The sequence below is a fragment of the Mustela nivalis genome (genome assembly GCF_964662115.1).
Source record: "Mustela nivalis genome assembly, chromosome: 16".
Classification (NCBI taxonomy): Eukaryota; Metazoa; Chordata; class Mammalia; order Carnivora; family Mustelidae; genus Mustela; species Mustela nivalis.
In genome coordinates this window covers 42,153,533-42,173,409 of record NC_139035.1, presented here as the reverse complement: position 1 = coordinate 42,173,409, position 19,877 = coordinate 42,153,533, and the positions used below count along the sequence as shown (strand labels likewise).

At 39.1% G+C, this 19,877-nt stretch overlaps 1 protein-coding gene across 12 annotated transcripts in view; it reads right to left on the bottom strand.

Moving 5' to 3' along the window:
* Positions 1–19,877, bottom strand: part of PPP1R12B (protein phosphatase 1 regulatory subunit 12B) — a 220,127-nt gene that overhangs the window by 154,575 nt on the left and 45,675 nt on the right. For all 12 annotated transcript variants that reach the window (XR_014303700.1, XR_014303701.1, XR_014303702.1 and 9 more), the window contains exons 2-3: positions 11,939–12,069; positions 5,380–5,498 (exon numbers count right to left, since the gene is read on the bottom strand). Coding sequence is in view for 8 of the 12 variants with exons in the window: in XM_082701996.1 (XP_082558122.1) it covers positions 5,380–5,498; positions 11,939–12,069 (250 nt within the window). In the remaining 4 variants the exon portion in view is untranslated. The remainder of the gene's footprint in view (positions 1–5,379; positions 5,499–11,938; positions 12,070–19,877) is intronic.

Sequence of the window (19,877 nt, the reverse complement as noted above, 5' to 3'; positions counted from 1 at the left end):
AACTTTCAAGTTCATAATATAATACTGTTAATTAAAGTTACCATGCTGTACATTAGATCCACAGAACTTATTTTATAACCAGAAGTCTGTACCCTTTGACCAATATCTCCCCATTTATCCCCATCCCTGGCCCCTGGAAACCACCATTCTACTCTCTTTGTTTCTTTTTCTGTCTTACTTCATTTAGCATAATGCCCTCAAGGTCCACCCACGTTGTTGTACATAGCAATATTTCCTTCTTTCTTTTTTCTCATGGCTGAATAATAAATAAATAATATATATATATATATATATATATATATATATATATATATATATCTATCTATCTATCTATCTCCATTCATCCATAGACTGACACTTAGGTTGCTTCCGTATCTTGGCTATTGTGAATAATGATGCATTGAAAAGAGGAATACAGATATCTCTTTGAGATTTTTTTTTTTAAGATTTATTTATTTTAGTGGGGAGGGGCAGAGGGAGAGGGAATCAAGTAGACTCCCTGCTGAGCAAGAAAACTGACGTGGGGCTCAATCCCTGACCCTGAGATCATGACCTGAGCTGAAATCAAGAGTCAGCCGCATAAACAACCGAGCGACCCAGGCACCCCTCTCTTTGAGATTTTAGTTCGATTGCCTTTGGATATATACCTTTAAGTGGGACTGTTGGGTCATATAGTAGTAGTATTTTTAATTTTTTGAGGAAATTCCATGCAGTTTTCCATAGTTGCTATACCAATTTACATTCACACCAACTGTGTACAAGAGTTCCCTTTTCTCCACAGCCTTGCCAACACTTACTATTTCTTCTCTTTTTGATGAAAGCCATTTGAACAGGTATGAGGTTATCTCTCCCAGTGGTTTTGATTTCCATTTCCCTGATGGTTAGTGATGCTGAACATCTTTGCATGAACCTGTTGGCTATTTGTACATCTTCTTTGAGAAAATGCCCATTTTTTTTTATCAAACATATATGTATTGTATTTATCGAACATATGATTTGCAGATTTTTTTTCCCATTCTGTAGGATGTCTTAATTTTGTTAATTGTTTCTTTTGCAGTGCAGAAACTTCTAGTTTGATGTGGTCCTGCTTATTTATTTTTGCTTTTGTTGCTTGTGCTTTTGGTTTCATATCCCGAAAATTATTGTCAAGACCAATGTAAAAAGGAGGTTTTTCCCCATGTTTTCTTCTGGGAGTTTTATAGCTTCAGGTCATATGCATTAGTCTTAACTCCAATTTGAGTTAATTTCTGTGAGTGTTTTAAGATAGGGGTCTCATTTCATTTTTCTGCATGTGATTATATTCAGTTTTCCCAACACCATTTATTGAAGAGACTATCCCTTCCCTATTGAGTCTTCTTGGCTCTCTTGCTCAAATAGTAGTTAACCATTAGTATATGAGGGTTTAATTTTGGGCTCTCCGTTCTGTTCCATTGGTTTAGGTATCTATTTTTATGCCAGTACCACACTATTTTGATTACTATAGCCTGGTAGTATAGTTTTATCATCAAGGAAGTATGATGCCCCCATCTTTGTTCTTTTTTTTTTTTTTTTTTAAGATTTTTATTTATTTATTTGACAGAGAGAGGTTACAAGTAGGCAGAGAGGCAGGCAGAGAGAGAGAGGAGGAAGCAGGCTCCCTGCTGAGCAGAGAGCCCGATGCGGGACTCGATCCCAGGACCCTGAGATCATGACCTGAGCCGAAGGCAGCGGCCCAACCCACTGAGCCACCCAGGCGCCCCCCATCTTTGTTCTTTTTCAGGATTGCTTTGGCAAGTAGGGGTCTTTTGTGATTCCATACAAATTTTAGGATTTTTTTTCTATTTCTGTGAAAAATGCCTCTGAAATGATAGGGATTGCACTGAACCTATAGATGGCTTTGGACATTTAAACAATATTAATTCTTTCAATCCATGAACATGGGTGGATTTCCATTTATATGTGTCTTCTTCAATTTCTTTCTTTTCAGATCTTTTGTCTCCTTGGTTAAATTTATTCCCAACCAATTTATTGCTTTTGATGCTAACAGCTTTTTGGTGGTCTTCAGGATTTTCTATATCTGAGATCATAATCATCTGCAAACAAAATTTTAGTTCTTGGGGCGCCTGGGTGGCTCAGTGGGTTAAGCCACTGCCTTCGGCTCAGGTCATGATCTCAGGGTCCTGGGATCAAGTCCCGCATTGGGCTCTCTGCTCCACAGGGAGCCTGCTTCCTCCTCTCTCTCTCTGCCTGCCTCTCTGCCTACTTGTGATCTCTCTCTGTCAAATAAAAAAATAAGCATTTAAAAAAAAAATTTAGTTCTTCCTTTCTGATTTACATGCCTTTTATTTCTTTATCTTGCTTGACTACTCTGGCTAGGACTTCTAGTAATATGTTGAAGAGAAGTGATGAGAGTGGGTACCCTTGTTTTATTCCTGACCATAGAGGAAAAGCTTTCAACCTTTCACCATTGAGTATGATGTTAGCTGTGGGCTTGTCATATATGGACTTTATTATGTTGAGATAATTTCTTCTATATCCAATTTGTTCAGAATCTTTACCATGAAAGGTTGTCACATTTTTGTCAAATGCTTTTTCTGCATCTGTTGAGATGATAATTTTTACCCTTCATTCTATTAATGCTGTGTATCATATTTATCGATTTACGTAGCGGAACCACCCTTGCATCTTAGAGATAAACTCCACTTGATCATAGTGTCTGATCTTTCTGTTGTGCTGTTGAATTTGGTTTGCTAATATTTTGTTGTGAATTTTTGTACCTATATTCAGCAAGGATATTGGCCTATAGTTTCCTTTTCTTATACTGTCCTTATCTGGCTTTGGTACCAGGGTAATGCTGGCCTCATAAAATGAGTTTGAGAGTGTTCTCTCCTCTTTGTTTGAAAGAATTTGAGAAGAAGTGGTATTAATTCTTTAAATGTTTGGTAGAATTCACCAAAGAAACCATCCGGTCCTGGGCTTTTCTTATTGTTTGATTACTGACTCACTCTCCTTATTTGTTATCAGTCTGTTCAGATTTTCTATTTCTTCCTGATTCAGTCTTGGTAAGTGGTAAATTTCTGGGAATTTATCTATTTTGCCTCGGTTATCCAATTTGTGGGCATACAGTTGTTCAGCATATAGTTGTTCACAGTAGTCTCTTACCAAGCTTTGTATTTCTGTGATATCAGTTGTAATGCCTCTCCTTTCATTTGGTTTTGTTTTAGTCTTCTCTTTTCTTCTTAGTCTAGCTGAAGGTTTGTCAATTTTATTTATTTTTTTAAAATAAATAGTTTCATTGATCTTTTTTCTTTTTTTGTCCTGGTCTCTGTTACATTTATTTCTGCTCTGATCTTTGTTATTTCCTCCCTTCTGTTAATTTTGGACTTAGTTTGATCCTTTTTCTATTCCTCTGAAATGTAAAGGTGAGTTGTTTATTTGAGATACTTCTTTTTTCCTAATGTAAGCATGTCACTATAAACTTTCTTCTAAGAACTACTTTTGCTGCATTCCGTAAGTTTTAGCATGCTGTGTTTCCATTTTTGTGTGTTTCAAGATATTTTAAAATTCTTCTTTTGATTTATTCTTTGACCCACAGGGTGTTTAGTAGCAGATTGTTTAATATCCACATATTTGTGAATTTCCCAGTTTTCCTCTTGTTATTGATAGAATATTTTGTATATGTCTATTAGGTCCATAGAGTCTAGAGTATAGTTCAAGTCCAATGTTTCCTTGTTGGTTTTCTGTTCAGATGACCTATCCAGTTTGCAAGGGGTGTACTGAAGTCCCCTTCTATTACTATATTATCATCTATTTTTCCCTTCAGATCTGTCAGTATTTGTTTAATATATTTAGGTGTTCAAAAGTTGGGTACATATGTATTTATGACTTATATCTTCTTGATTAATTGAAAGAGGTATCTGATTTAGAACATACCAGAATTCCACACAGAGAACAGTGCTAACAAAGTTAAGCATACATTTGAACACCTCTTCTAACACAGCATATTCTTTAACTGAAGAGTCAGAAATCAAAATAGAAAAGTTGGTTTCTTGGAACACCTGAGTGGCTCAGTCAGTCGTCTGGCTGGTGATTTAGGCTCAGGTCCTGATCTCATGGGTGGTGAGAGCAAGTCCCACTGGGGCTCTGCACTTAGTGGGGAATCTATTTGAGATTCTCTCCCTCTGCCCTCCCCCTTCTCTCCCTCAAATAAATAATTTTTTTTAAACATAAGAAAAGTTGGTTTTCTAAATCAAAGCCATCTTAAAAAACTGTTTGTTTTAAAAAAAAAAGTCTTTGTAAATTGTGATGTCTATCTTAGCATAAGGCCGGGTGGGACTGAGTGGTAAACTAAGTATAAAGTTCTTTAATTCAAAGGGCACAAAAATTATACACAGAAAGGCAGTAAAAACAAATATTTACTACACTACAACATCATTATTTTAAGGCACTGGCATACTTTCCATAAAAAGCCAGATATTCAATATTTTCCGCTTTGTGGGCCATTCTGTCTGTTCAACTCTGCTGTGGTCGTGCAAACGCAGCTTTCAGTAATATATGAACAAATGGATGTAGCCAGCCTTGGCCTGCCTATTCTAAAGGTTCGTATCAGGAAAGGCCACTGGAGCTTAATCTTCTGGAATAAAGTGCAGACTGTGGGTAAACTAGTTTAACAGAAAGACTAAATAAACATCACCACAAATCATGTCCACAAAGTTTTTTGATGGTTCTAGCAAACTTCCAAAAACCTGTCCTCCTTGCCATCTGACCATTTGCAATTAAAAGAACCCAGAGACTTCAGGAAGATCCTGACTTACTCTCAGATATGGATTCTTCTGAAAATGTATTTATAGAGTTTATTCTTCTAAATAACAAACTACAGAATAACTGTCATGGTCAGTATGGTTAAGGATCATTTCAGAGGTTATAATACTTTTAGCAGCACCACTTTTAGTTCTCATCAAGAGAAAAGATACAAAGTCATCAACAGAATTTGACCAATACTCCAATTTACACTAGCTATCATCCTTTCTTTAGACTTCACAATGTGTAGCAAAATCCAGTATTATGTCCACACAGTGATAAACTTCATGCTCCTCATCAGTCTGACTTATATTATCAAAGAATACTCAGGTCACTCCCAACTATTCAATGTGTATACACCCTTGGATATGGCAAAAACAAGGAATCACCAGTCATCCTTTTGACATCTGGCCTATTCTTGCGTGAGTTATTAAGAGGACATGTGATTTTGGTGATTGATAGTCAAGATACCCAATGTTGTGGAGATAGATCTAATCCTCTCATAATCTGATAATGAAAAACTCTACACAGCAAATGGATTATTTTCTAAGTAGCAATGTTTGAGAGTCTCTCCTGGCCCTCTGGAATCGCGTAGGTTACCTTGCTTCTTTACTTGCTCCAGAAGAAGATCCTTCATGGCAGGCTCTTCTGCAAGGTCCGAGGGGACTTCACCTTCACTATTCACAATACCCACACTGGCTCCATGGTTAATGAAATACCTGCGTAGACAAGATCCAGGATCTACATTATCTCGGTCAGTCTAATATTGATTTATACTTGTGCATATTGTCTTCTATGCAGAGCAAGGCCACTGTTTTGGGGTCTTAAATGTGGTCCCAGATAACATATGCCATTGTTATTTTCTAACTCCATTAGCCTTCAATAGTTAGGACTGGAAGCTTCTCTATTTCATGATGAGCAATACCAACAAGCAGGATTTTGTTCACACTCATATTCCTAACTTCCACCCTCTCACTCCTGTTGGATAGTAAGAGATTTTCTAAATACCTTAAGGAAGACATACAGCCATAAAAACTCACCCACCATCTCTCTGAGGTCCAAACACAGATTCCCAAAAGGATTTATACACTTGAATATTGGCAGTAAGAGCCCTCAGAAGATATATAAGAAAGAATTCTCACAAAAACTTTCTCAATGTCGCATTAGAGTATATTAAGTAGTGCTGGGTATGAAAACAGAAAAGTAATGAAATAAAATGTGCATGAATCTGCCTAAATTATGCCTCTACACAACTTTCCCTTCAACCCGCCATCTACATGAAACCTTCTACACTCTAAGAGGAAACTAAATTACTTAAGAAATAAATAGTTAGGGGTGCCTGGGTGGCTCAGTGGGTTAAAGCGTCTGCCTTAATTTAGTTCAGGTCATGATCCCAGGGTCCTGGGATTGAGCCCCGCATCGGGCCCTCTGCTCTGCGGAGAGCCTGCTTCCTCCTCTCTCTGCCTGCCTCCCTGCCTACTTGTGATCTCTCTCTCTCTGTCAAATAAGTAAATAAAATCTTAAAAAAAAAAAAAGAAAGAAAGAAATAGTTAAATTCAATTAGATTCTATATTGAAATACAATAGTCAACCCTGAAGAAGAAAGGTCTGATCATTTTAATATCCTAAATGGATCCTTTTTGATTTTCAAAGTGCTTTCACATACAATTACATAATGTGTCAGGCAATTTTAAGAAGTAGACAATATGGGGAGTACCATCAGCACAGGAAGTCGAGGCTCATACATGTTATTTTCCTAAAATCAAGAAAGTGGCAAACGACAAAGGTAGTGGCCCCAGCCTCTCATCTTCAGGTCTAGTTCATCTGTTCACTAGATCAAGTTGCTTTTGGGCCAGTGAGAATCCCAGTAATGCTGGGAACTCTACCAAATACTCAGAGTATTTAAAGGGGAGAAAGAAATACTATTTAAATCAGTTTCAACAAAGCGGTGAGCATTTATTGGTCCCCTACTATGTTTAAGGCACCACATTTCAGATATCATAGACTTTCAAAAGATAATCAAGATTGTCGCTATATTCAAAGAGCTGGCAAAAGAGAATCAACAAAGACTATATTGAAATTGTGTTTTTGCTTTCTCAGTGCCTAGTACCTGGTATAACAGAGCCTCAATAAATGTGAATTTCTGGATTAATTGCGCATATATAAAGTGCAAAAGCACTCACAATTCATCTAATTTTCAGCTCTCCCTGTCCTTCCCTCAGAGTCTGAGGATGAGACTTTTTTCAATTCAAAGGTTAATTCTCTGTATCTGCTTTCTTAATTCTATGAAGTACCAGTCCTCTGTTCATCAATTACTCCTTCATCTCCACGTATTCAATAGCTTCTCTCTTCTGGTTCCTTAACTTCAGGCCAAAGAAACATTTAATTGCACCTCCCCCACCCTGAAAAATCAAAATAGAAATAATCTGCAGAGTAAGCACTCAGTAAATGCTTTTTGGGATGGGGTGCCTGCCTGGGTGGCTCGGTCGTTAAGTGTCTGCCTTTGGCTGAGGTCATGATCCCAGGGTCCTAGGATCAAGCCCTGCATCAGGCTCCCTGCTCAGCGAAAGTCTGCTTCTCCCTCTCCCACTCTCCCTGCTTGTGTTCCCTCTCTAGCTGGTTCTCTCTGTCAAATAAATAAAATCTTTAAAAAAAAAATGCTTTTTGGATTGAGCTGTACCCTATACTCCAATCAAACTGAACTACTTGATGTTCCCCCAAACATCCCACTCTCACTCAGCTCTCTTCCACAGCTGACATAGTTTCCTCCAACGGGATGAAACACCCTCCCTTATCCTTTTCCTTCTAGAAATTCCGTATTTCAATGTCCATTTTGAAATGTTTTTGCCTTCATGCAGCCTTTGCTTGTTCTCACCAACTGAATTTTCTGTCTCCTTCCTTTAACTCCACCCTCCCCCCACAGTCCTCCGCATCACCAATTCTGGACCTCTGCCAAGACACTATTGACCCAACTGTCCAATCAGGCTGAAAGCTAGTTGAGGGCAAGAACTGTATCTTCCTTACTAGTATCATTGCTATGACATTCTGATAGCATCTCTACTATCTCAGCACTATATAAACATTACCTGAAATAAATGAAACATCTTAACCACTCTGCTCTGACATCTACTCCATCCCTTACTAGATCAGGCACTGAATAACGGCCCCTGTTTTTCCCCTTTTCTGACATGCTCTTACGCTCATGATCAAGAAGACTCATTTCTAGAAAGCAATCTGGCTCACCATGAATCAGAGATTATGGTTAATCAAAGCTACCTTTCTAGACCATTTTTAGGAAAAAAAGAAGTAAAAACCTGTTTAGTTTCCCACGTTTACCTGAGAAATAATAAATATCAATCTATAAAGTAATATTTACTTTACCCATGAGAATCTTTATAGTTATCCAGAGGCTCAGAAATACCCATGAGCTCAATAGATACGCCCTTAGAAAATAAAGCCCTTCTAGTGTCTTCCTAACTCACAATTGATATAGGATATTTTTACTACTATCTAAAGGAGGAAGAAAGAAAATTTAATGTATTTTAAAACTCAGAATAAATTAGCGTCCTAATAAACTATAAAGTCAAACTAAATGCTGTGCCCTTGGCTCTATCTGTTGCTTCTAAGTTAAACAGTCATTGGTAACAAAAATATAAAACATCCAGTAACTAACAATAAGCCTGAACTCAAATTAAAATGAGAAAAATAACAGCCTCTAAACCCCTTTTTAAAAATATACCATACTGAGTTCAAATATGAGACAAAAAGGTAATGGAACATGAAACAGAATGCATTTCTTTCTTTCTTTCTTTCTTTTTAAGATTTTATTTATTTATTTGAGAGAAAGCGAGAGTGAGAGAGAGCATGAGCAGGGTCGAGGGAGCCAGAGGGAGAGGGACAAGCAGACTCCCTGCTGAGCAGTAAGCCTGACACAGGGCTCAATCCCAGGACCCCAGGATTATGACCTGAGCCAAAGGCAAAGGCTTAACCAACTGAGCCACCCAGGTGCCCCTTAGATTCTTCCTGGAAAGCTAGTTTGCCTTTTGTTTGTTTCCACTCCCTTGAAATTTAGAATTCCTATGATTCAGAGCATAAGGGTATAAAACTTAAGATCTTTAAGATTAAAAAAAAAAAAGAAAGAAAAAATGACCAAGGGCTAATCTTATCTAAAACATTGTTCATAGGCCCTAAGGTAAAGCAACCAAAATGAATTACATAAACAGTGGCGTTCTTTTCCATTGTACAGAAAATAATCACAAATAAGTAAATAATGACAAGGTCAAAACCTGTCTAATAATGATATGCATAATGAAAGATAAATTAAAGAAGGCCATCCCTAACCATCACCCCATGTATACAGTACAGTCTAGTCTAGATCATCACTCTCCTGATCAGACTTTGATATGTCTAATGAGTAATAATTTATATGAGGAAATAGTAACTCTTACCGATTCCTTTCACTCAAGGTAATATTTATTTGGGCAGGAGACTGTTAAATTTTGAACTTATTTCCAAAGGAATCGTGTTCATCCAAAGAGAAGAATTAAAGAAATCACTGTAAAAAAGCATTTACAATCATTCTCTGTACTCAGCTTCACAAAAAGAAGTGAAAGAAAGAGACCCCATGGACAATGCCAACACAAGTGATCCTAATTCCAAGCATGAGCTCTGCTTGTTACCTTCCAACAGAAAAAAGTGGAATTCTTGAATGTAATGAGATTCGGTAACTTAAAAATCACCAACAAGCTACCTGAACAAATAATAAAATATTAAAAATGAGGTGCTGGAATGTTCTATAACTGTTTCTTAAATAAATTTTTTAAAGTAAAAACAATATCTATGAGGAAGCCACCATAACTCTTAGACATCAGAATGCTGGCATTAGTGGTAAGGCTGAGTAAGAATCAGAGCCTTTCCTATGAGACTCTGAAAAGAGGGCAGCCTAAGGGATGAAGAGATGACTGATTTTTACTAAATTAGAACAGGGAGAAGAACTGAGACTAAAGAAAACGGCATTGTTCGTTTCTGTTGGCTTTGGGACCAGTCCCGTTGTCCACTTTTTAGAACAAGCAGCCCAAACACCAGCACTGCTGCCTAGTGTTTCTCTGGCTCTGACTCTCCCATTGTTTAACTTCTCCCACTGAGCATCCCCGACTCAAAAGCAAAACTGAGACACAGGCTCTCCCCCAGGAAACCTGGGCAAATCAGATTGTGTGGGAAGCCATTTCCAGGCCTCCACAGAGCTGCCAACAGAATCCTCCCTGCTGTTTGCTGGGTAAGAGAAATATAATAGAGCTCTAATTATATGGAAAAGTGCCTTAAAACAAGCATCTGATTTGCAAAGGATCACAGAATATCATGATTTTATTTAGTGAATTTACCTTATCAACCTAAATCTACTCTTATCTAGAATACACTCAACTGTCTCATTTTAAAGATGTTTCAACTGCTAAGCCTCTTTCCTATTTATTTATTATTTATTTTTACTTATTTATTTTTTTAAAGATTTTATTTATTTATTTGACAGACAGGGATCACAAGTAGGCAGAGAGGCAGACAGAGAGAGAGAGGAGGAAGCAGGCTCCCTGGGGAGCAGAGAGCCTGATGCAGGGCTTGATCCCAAGACCCTGGGATCATGACCTGAGCCGAAGGCAGAGACTTTAACCCATTGAGCCACCCAGGCGCCCCAGCCTCTTTCCTATTTAAAAAAAAAAAAACAACTTTCAGATGTGCCGGAGAGGCTCAGCAGGTTCAGTGTCTGATTTTAGTTTCTGCTCAGGGTATGATCTCAGGATCATGAGATCAAGCCTCCCTCCTACCCCAAAAGGTGCTGCAACTCAGCAGGGAATCTTCTTGAGATTCTCTCCCTCTGTCCCTCCCCCAACTCACAGGCACACTCACTCTTGCTCTATCTCTTGCTCTATAAGAATAAATAAATAAATCTTAAAAAAAAAAACAAACCTTCAAGGGTGCTTGGCTAGCTCAGTTGGTGGATCAAATGACGCTTGATCTTTGGGCTGTGAGTTTAAATCCCATCTGAACGTAGAGATTATGTAAAAAGAAATAAACAGAGGTGTCTGGGTGGTTCACTTGGTTAAGTGGCCAGCACCTGATTTCAGCTCAGGTCCTGATCTCAGCATAGTGAGACTGAACCCCATGGTGGGCTCCATGCTCAGTATGGAACCTGCTTGAGATTCTCTCTCTCCCTTTGCCTCTGCCTCTGTCCCTCCTCCTACTTGCATGTGTATTCTCTCTCTCAAAGTAAGTGAAATCTTTTAAAAAATTAATTAATTAAAATTTTAAAATAAATAAGTGTTATAAAAATAACAATAACCTTCATTCCTTCATACCAGACATGATGTGGCCAGGATTCTTCTGCCCAAAACAGGGACAACTGGTTGTCATGGAGGTCAGGAGCTACCTATGTGTCTTAATAAACACACCCATTCTACTAATGTGGAGAACACATGCCAAACCCTACTAGCTTCCTTTGTTCCATGTTTAGGCTCATTCTTCTGCTATTAACTGTATGGGTATTGTGATCAGTATGCAGGAATTCTCTACCTACATTTGTACTGAGCACTGATTTTTTTTTTTCTTAAACAATAAAACAAGTTTACAAAGAAGTCCAGAAAAAATCTCTAGGCCTGCCTACATATTTGTGACCCAGAGAGTTCAACAGAAGCCACCTCCTAATAGCTTAGCAAATATGAATTACTGGAGAATAGAAACAAACAAAAATTTTCAACTACAAAACTGTGGATTTGGGGCACTTGGTTGGTCAGCTGGTTAAGCAGATGACTCCTGGTTTTGGTTCCGGTCATGATTTCATGGGTCATGAGATGGAGCCCCATGTTGGGCTCTGCGCTCAGTGGGGAGTCCACCTGAAGATTCTCTCCCTCTGTCCCTCCCCTGATTTGCACTTTCTTTCTTTCTAAAATAAATAAATAAAGCTTAAAAAAACCCAAAAAACAAAAAACAAATTGTGGATTTAGCAGGGATATAAAAACACAGTATCAATTATTTCTTAAAAATTATTCAACCTCCCACTTTTATAATTTGTAATATAAATTATGACTATTTATGAATTCAAGTTTTTAAGAGCAGAAGATAAATGAAGGCTATTCCTACAAATAATCCAAACCCAAACAGAGACTCACTCTGCTATGTTGAGATAGCCACAGGAAGCTGCTGCATGAAGAGGTGTCCAGCCCTCGTTGTCCTGCTGGTTTACATTGGCCCTGTTCTCCACCAGAAACTTCACCATGTCCAAATTTTCATCAATACAGGCCTGAAAAGAAAAATCCATTCATTGACTCAACAAGTACTTACTGAGTTCTACTATGTGCCAGACACCGCTCTTGGTACTGACAACATGGCAGCTGTAATAGCACATTAATGTCTATTTCTTGCATGCTGACAAAAGTGTCCAGAGGATGACTTCTAAGCTTTGTGAATTTATGCAAACCCCTGAATTGTCCGGGTGCCTCAATATCTCAGCTGTAGGGATGCCTGGGTGGCTCAGTTGTTTGAGTGTCCAACTCTTGATTTTGGCTCAGGTCATAGTCTTGGGGTCATGGGATCAAACCCCGCATCAGGCTCCGTGCTCAGTGGGGAGTCTCCTGGAGATTCTCTCTCTCCCTCCCTCTCACTCATGGGTGCACATGAACACACTCTCTAATAAATAAATAAGTATTTTTTTAAAAAACCCTCAGCTGTGAAATAGGTAGAACGATACTTAATTTTATTTACAGTACTATTAGGATTAATTATGAAGTGATTTCCAGAGTACTATAAATGGATGAGCTGTTTCATCATCATAATATAAAAAAGGACATGCTAGAAACCACTAATCTGCTTATTAATTTCAAAATAAAACAGTCACACAGAATCAAATGCAATTTTCTTGGTAGGAGGCTATAGTTTAAGATTCTAGGGTTGCCGCACGATCCCCACTTTGGTGAGGAAGGATGAGGTGATCATTTCAACGTGAAGAAATGTACTTTCTTTTCATGTATTTTTTGAATGGCTCCAAACTATATGGCAAAGTCCATGTGTCTTGTCGTTATGGATGGTTAAGGATCCTCAGCTGCCCATCTCACAGCAACAATTAGGAGAAAGCAGAGGAGCTCTTTGAATAGAAACTTTAGACCTACCATAAGCCTAAATGAACCAATAGCAAATAGCAATGAGATCTGCAGACCAAAAGGCTGTCTTAACTTATCTATAGAACAAAAAGGAGGAGGTAAAATGTCCACATTGATAAAGGCAGTCATTATCAAGACTTTGATGGTTCTAAAACAGCTGGAATAATTCAGGACCTAGAAACAAATGAGAATCCCCCCCCCTTTTTTTTTTAAGATTTTATTTATTTACTTAACAGACAGAGATCATAAGTAGGCAGAGATCCCAGGACTCTGGGATCACTACCTGAGACGAAGGCAGAAGCTTTTAACCCACTGAGCCACCCAGGTGCCCCGAGACTCCTTTAAAAAAAAACCAAAAAAACTGTCTTTAAATCCTCTCCGTGGGGGTTGGGTGGATGTGTGGTGGGAGTTAAAACTCCAGCTGAGAAGCTATTATCAGATCAAAATGATTTTTCTATAACAATATTAAGACATTATTTGCCCTTTTCACTGTGCTGACATTTACACTAAGGATACAAAAGGTATTATGGGTAAAACTACTGGTGCCTTAATATGAATCAAGGCAGTGCCATCAAAGGATACTAGTACTCACTGTATTCTTCCCTATCACGCACTCACAGTTTAAAACAAAAGTTTCATTTAAGAATGACCTTGATGGGGCCAGCTGGGTCCCTCAGTTGGTTAAGTGTTTGCCTTCGGCTCAGGTCATTATCACAGGGTCCTGGGATTGAGCCCCACTTCGAGCTTCCTGCTCAGTGGGGAGTCTGCTTCTCCCTCTCCCTCTGCCCCTCCCCCCTGCTCATGCTCTCTCTCTGTCTCTCTCACTTTCTCTCTCTCTCTCTCCCTCCCTCCCTCAAATACATAAATAAAATCTTAAAAAAAAAAGAATAACCTTGGGGAAGCAGTAAAATATTATCAATTTTATTAAATCTCAATCCTTGGCTATAAGTCTTTTAAATATGTGTGACATAGGAGGTACACATAAAGCACTTCTGCTGCATCCCAAAGCATGATGGTTGCCTCCAAGAAAAAAGCACTTGTGGGATATCTGGGTGCTTCAGTCACTGAGCATTTGCTTCGGCTCAGTTCATGATCCCAGGACCCTGGATCGAGCCCTGAATCGAGCTCCTAGCTCAGTGGGAAGCTTGCTTCTCCCTTTCTCACTCCCCCTACTTGTGTTCCCCCTCTTCCTGTGTCTCTCTCTGTCAAATAAAAAATAGAATCTTTTAGAAAGAAAGGAAGGAAGCAAGGAAGGAAGAAAGGAAGGAAGGAAGAGAGAAAGAAGCACTTGTGCATCTATTGTGAGATGAAAAAGCCACTTTTTCATGGAATGCTATTTTTACTCAAAAGAACAACTGATGTGCATATTATGGTTTAAGACTTGAAAATGAACAAGGTGAGCCTGTCACTTCAAAGAAAATAAATAGCATTTATTGCCAGTGATAAAATTTGACCATCCAAAAAAACTTGGAATTTTGGGAAACATACTACTCCCACGAGTTTGACAGCTTCCTAATACTTTTCTGATGAGATCATTCGGAATATACACAAGCATATAAGAAAATGCATTAACATTTGGAAAATCTGAATAGCGCAATGAACCCTTATTTTCCAAGTCCTAATGAAATACATGGTATTAGATAATCATACATGAATAAAAGATTCAGTGGGTTAAGCCTCTGCCTTTGGCTCAAGTCATGATCCCAGGGTCCTAGGATGGAGCCCCATGTAGGGCTCTCGGCTCAGTGGGGAGCCTGCTTCCCCCACCCCCCCACCCCCGCCTGCCTCTCTGCCTACTTGTGATCTCTGTCTGTCAAATAAATAAATAAAATCTTAAAAAAAAAAGTGTAAGTCAGACCACTCAATTTTGATGTCACAAAGTAAGAAAAACCCACCGACATGGTTTCAGATTCTGCACAGCAACTAATATTTAAGAAACTCCTATTTGCTGGACTTTTAGTATAATAGTTAAGAAAAGTATCCACAATTGTCTGTACATTACAATTCTCTGTAAAATAGTCTTCTTTCCAAGTTTATTTGTCTATGGGGCTTAAGTAATACATATCTTACTCAGAGAACTTAAAGGAACTTAAGTTATCTGCAGAGATAAACCTCACATCAACCCTGCCTAGAAGCAGGGGCATGCATGAACAAAGACTGATTCAATTTGGATGAAAATTTAATTAGGTAACCCTGGTTACAAAAAGCATCTTTGTTCATTTTTCCCAAACCATTTGATACTCTTTTTACAAATACTGGGATTAGCTAACATATCAGCCTAGATTTGATTTGATGCAATATAACATATTCCTCTAACCTGACCTTTGGAAGCCAGATGACTCTTGTTGCCAAAATTCATATTGGTCTCTTTTTCAACAAGCAGCTCCCAAAATTACATTTCTTCTACAACGTTCTCTTAGGCTTATCAATTTCTACAAGAATTCCTCACTTACTCTTTACTTCTTTACCACATAAAATATTCCATAGCTATTATTCTCACAAAATTTCAGATATATTGAATGTCTGCCAGTCTGTAAGCCCCATAAGGTAAGATTTGGCCAACTTATTGCAGAGCACCTTGCTAAAAACTGTTAGTAAAGACTTTCAAGTGAAAGGATGGAAGGGAATACTTTTCAAAAAGGCACTAAAGTCTAAGGAGAAGAAAATGCTTTGCTCATGTAATAATAAACTCCTGTATCATGAAGATCAGATGTGCCATCTTAACCTGTGTTAAGCAGCTGGGTCAACTGCTTCCTGCTCGGTTGCAAAATTTCTTTGGCTCAACAATCTAAAAACTTAGCTCCAATATCCATGCCACCACCCGGCAGACTTTTGGAAGCCAAGGTTTTCAAGATCATTCTTTGTCCCTTGAAGATGAGAGCAGCCAAATCCCGGAGGGCTTAAAATAAGCCTAGTGAGTCCAGGTATCAAACAGGAGAAAACTTCTTCCGTCCCCCTTACTTCTCTCCCTTCCTTTTCTTAATCTCCTTCACCCTATCACCACTTCAGTTCTCTTCCTTTTCAGTTCTGTGACATTTTTATCTTTGAATCTCAAATTCTTGTACAGTATTTTTAGTATTTTTAGACATTGTGAGGATGTTGGAGAAGACAACAAAAAGCTAGCCTAATCTGCAATGTACTTTGGCAGATCATCAGTCTCCAAAGAATCATCTCAGAGAAAATAAAGTAGGTCAACAGTTAAATTAGTCCCCATGCCCTCCACAAAGTGAAGAACATTATATTGTTAAAAACATCAGCTTTGAAGTCAGACCCACCCGGGGTTGCATACCAGTTCTGCCAGTATGTGTAACCTGGAGTGAAGTTTGTAACTTGAGGATCAGTGTACTCATTTTTTTTTAAAGATTTTATTTATTTATTTGAGAGAGAGAGAGACAGAGACAGCATAAGCCAGGGGGAGAGGCAGAAGCAGACTCCCCACTGAGCAGGGAGCCCAATGCAGGGCTCGATCCCAGGACCCTGGGATCTTGAGCTGAGCTGAAGGCAGATTCTTAACCGACTGAGCCACCCAGGAGCCCTCACTGTCCCAACGACAGCATGAGAACACCACCTAGCTCATAGGATTCTGTGAGGATTCAAGGAGCTAAACCCTGGCATTGTTGTTTTTAAGCCACCAGTTTAACAAATAGCAAGCAACTTCCCCAAGAAAAAGCACAAAAGGTACTAAGTCTTCATCCACCACTGCTCTCCCCACCTCCCAGATCTTATAGGAGGAAGGCAGTTTGGTTTAAAAAATGTCTTTGAACTATCAAGATTTTAGAGCTTGTTTATTAAGTCTGATTTCAAAAAATTCCTTCTCTAGTGTCCAAGATTCTGCCCCTTAGGTTTAGGAATCTAAACCTGAATTTAGGTTCCTAAATTCAGAAGCTGTGTGAATAAATAGTGTGTATGATTGTTCAACTGAAAGAGAATCGTCCTCGGATACAATCAACAAAGTTGTGCTCATGAAATATCTTGGACTGACCATTCTCCATTCTTTTTGTTTCTATCTCCAGAAGAAGGAATATGACTATAGCCATGAAGGAGAGACAAATAGTCACTGAAAACCTTCTCAAGTGAATAATGACTAAATTTAGATGCCCTTCTGCCCACTCTGTCTGCAGCTCGTGCTGCTGACTCATCTACAACGAAGCACGGTGGATGAGCAGATCTGTCCATCTATCAAACCTTGTCCAGGGGCACGGACTCCAACACGGACTCCATAATGAACCTTCCAGATAGATGAGTCTTTCCTTCCCTTGAGTAAGCCAAGGATGGTAAAGACGTTTCTGATGTTACTTATGACATCAGTGGGAATATTCTTTGCCATTTAACCCTATTCCTTCTGCTGTGGCTTATGTCATTTCCTTCTGCTTTTCATTCCTAAGGACACACAGAACATTACTAAAATAACAAGTAGTCCTAAGCTCCTTAACAAAAGGAGATATTATTTATTGGTCCAGAGAAATATTAGAAAAATTGCCAGGTAATAATTTAAAGCTTCCTAAAATCAGCATGTCCCATTTCCTTGGCGGTGATAAGTTATCTCCAAGGAAAAACACTTGATTTTACCAATAAAATGATAAAAGAGCACTATGATCTCTCTGCTGTACCTAATACTGCTCTCTCTATATCAAAGACAAAAGTGGCTGATGGCTGATCAGTGCCAGAGTTAAATCTGGGAGTGCAGAGAAAGCCTTACAAAACAAAGCCTCCTCCATTCCCAAAATAGCCTGCAACTGTCGCCACCACCAAGTGCCGCTGGCTTGAAGAGCTGACCTTGCTCTCGTGTCTCAGAATACTGCTAAAACTACCTGCCTTTGTCCCAGAACAACTCTTTTCCCCACAAAACCCAGCTCCAGATGCCAGACCAGATGACACTTAGAAGCTGGGCTTTATGCAGCATACCACCTGTGTGTTTGGACTTTTCAGCTCACACTTGCTTGATTTCAACAAATCATGCTGACAAACATGTTGGGAGATGATGACGTTTGTAATATATCCCCATTCTATCCATTTCACTATTTTGTCCTTCAACCTCCCAAGATTTATATAATTCAATAATAATAATAATAATAATAATAATTTACATATAAGGTATATAGTTTGAAATTTATATAACCCCCCAAATTACATAATTTCAACTTTATGCTGGAAACTCTAAATGATTAGAGATAAGACAAAGAGCATAATTTCTTTCACACAAACATTAATCAGGCAAGCAGTGCATTTCTGAATCAGCTATATGAGTATTTCAAGTCATTCTTACCAAAGCTAGAATATAAATTCCACAAGGGCTACTTGTCCACTGATGTATCACAAACACCCAGAGCAGCACTTGGCACAGAAGAGGCCCTCATTAGATATTTGTTAAGTGGAAGAATAAATGCCCAGATGCATAGAAAGTCACATTTTCTGTTCATTCAGCTGATTCTCAGATATCTAGAATCACCCAGACTTCTCTCTGGCTCCCCAAGGTGATTCCATCAAAATCATACAGCACATCCATTCATGGACTAGGGCCAGGTCAAGGATGTTGTACATTGCTGCCTACCAACCATTTTGTATTGTCCATTTCTCTCCTTTTCAATGGTGCAGTATGTTGAATGGTGGCTCCCCAAAAGATATGTCCGTGTCCTACTCCCTGAAACCTGTGAATGTACCTTACCTGGAAGAGAGGTCTCTGTAGATATAATTAAGGATGTTGAGATGACAAGATCATCTTGAATTATCAAAGTGGGCCCTGACTCCAATGATAAGTATTATTATAAGAGATAGACAGGGGGTGCCTGGGTGGTATCTCTGGTTAAGTGTCTGACTCTTGGTCTTGGCTTAGGTTGTGATCTCAGGTTGTGGTACTGAGCCCACGTGGAGTGTGCTCAAGGATTCTCTCCCTTTTCCTCTGTCCCACACTTTGCTCTCTCTCTTTCCCTCTCCCCCTCTCTCTCTCTCTCTCTCTCACACACACACACACACACTCTCTCTCTCTCTCTCAAAGCAAATAAATCTTTAAAAAAGAGAGAAAGAGGGGCGCCTGGGTGGCTCAGTGGTTAAGCCTCTGCCTTCGGCTCAGGTCATGATCCCAGGGTCCTGGGATCGAGTCCCGCATCGGGCTCTCTGCAAGGCGGGGAAGCCTGCTCCCCCCTCACTCTCTGCCTACTTATGATCTCTGTCTGTCAAATAAATAAATAAATAAAATCTTAAAGAAAAAAAAAAGAGAGAGGGGCAGGGGGAGATTTGAAACAGACCGAAGAGGAGGAGGCAATGTGACCCCAGAGGCAGAGACTGAGCTGATACAGCCACAAGCCAAGGCATGCTGACGGTCACCAGAATCTGAAGAGGCAAAGAACAAACATTCCGCCGCAGCCTATAGGAGTGCGGCCTTATCAACACCTGGGCTTCAGGCTTCTAGCCTTCAGGTAATACAACCTAGCCTGTGCAATAATAAATTTCTGTTGTTTTAAGCCACCATGTTTCTGGTCATTTGTTATTGAACCCCACAGAAAATGCAGCTGGCAGAAAACAGGAAACCAGACCCTGAAGAGTCTGCCACATCCTTATTCCTTGGTATTCATGAAAATCACAGCAATAAGTCATCCTTTCTTTGCCAGATCTAAAATGGTCAAAACATTAATTATACCACTTTTTGAAAGACGACTACATTTAACAGAAAATTTTCAGAGGCTTTTTTTTCTAGTCGTTAGCCCTAATAGCAAATGCCTTGAAAGACCTGCCCATGGTTCTCCCACTAGGTATTTTGCTGGAAGTACTCTGGCTGAGGACTGAAACTGAAACTAGGGGGCAGGACTGATTGAGGAGTTTGCTGTGAAACCCAACATTTCAAAGCTCAAAGTCACCCTGCTCGAATGAGGTAGCCTCAGTACAGAACAAGAATGAATGCCAGCAAATTAAATGTGATAAAGGAATCAGTAAATTTGGAAATCTTCACCATCAG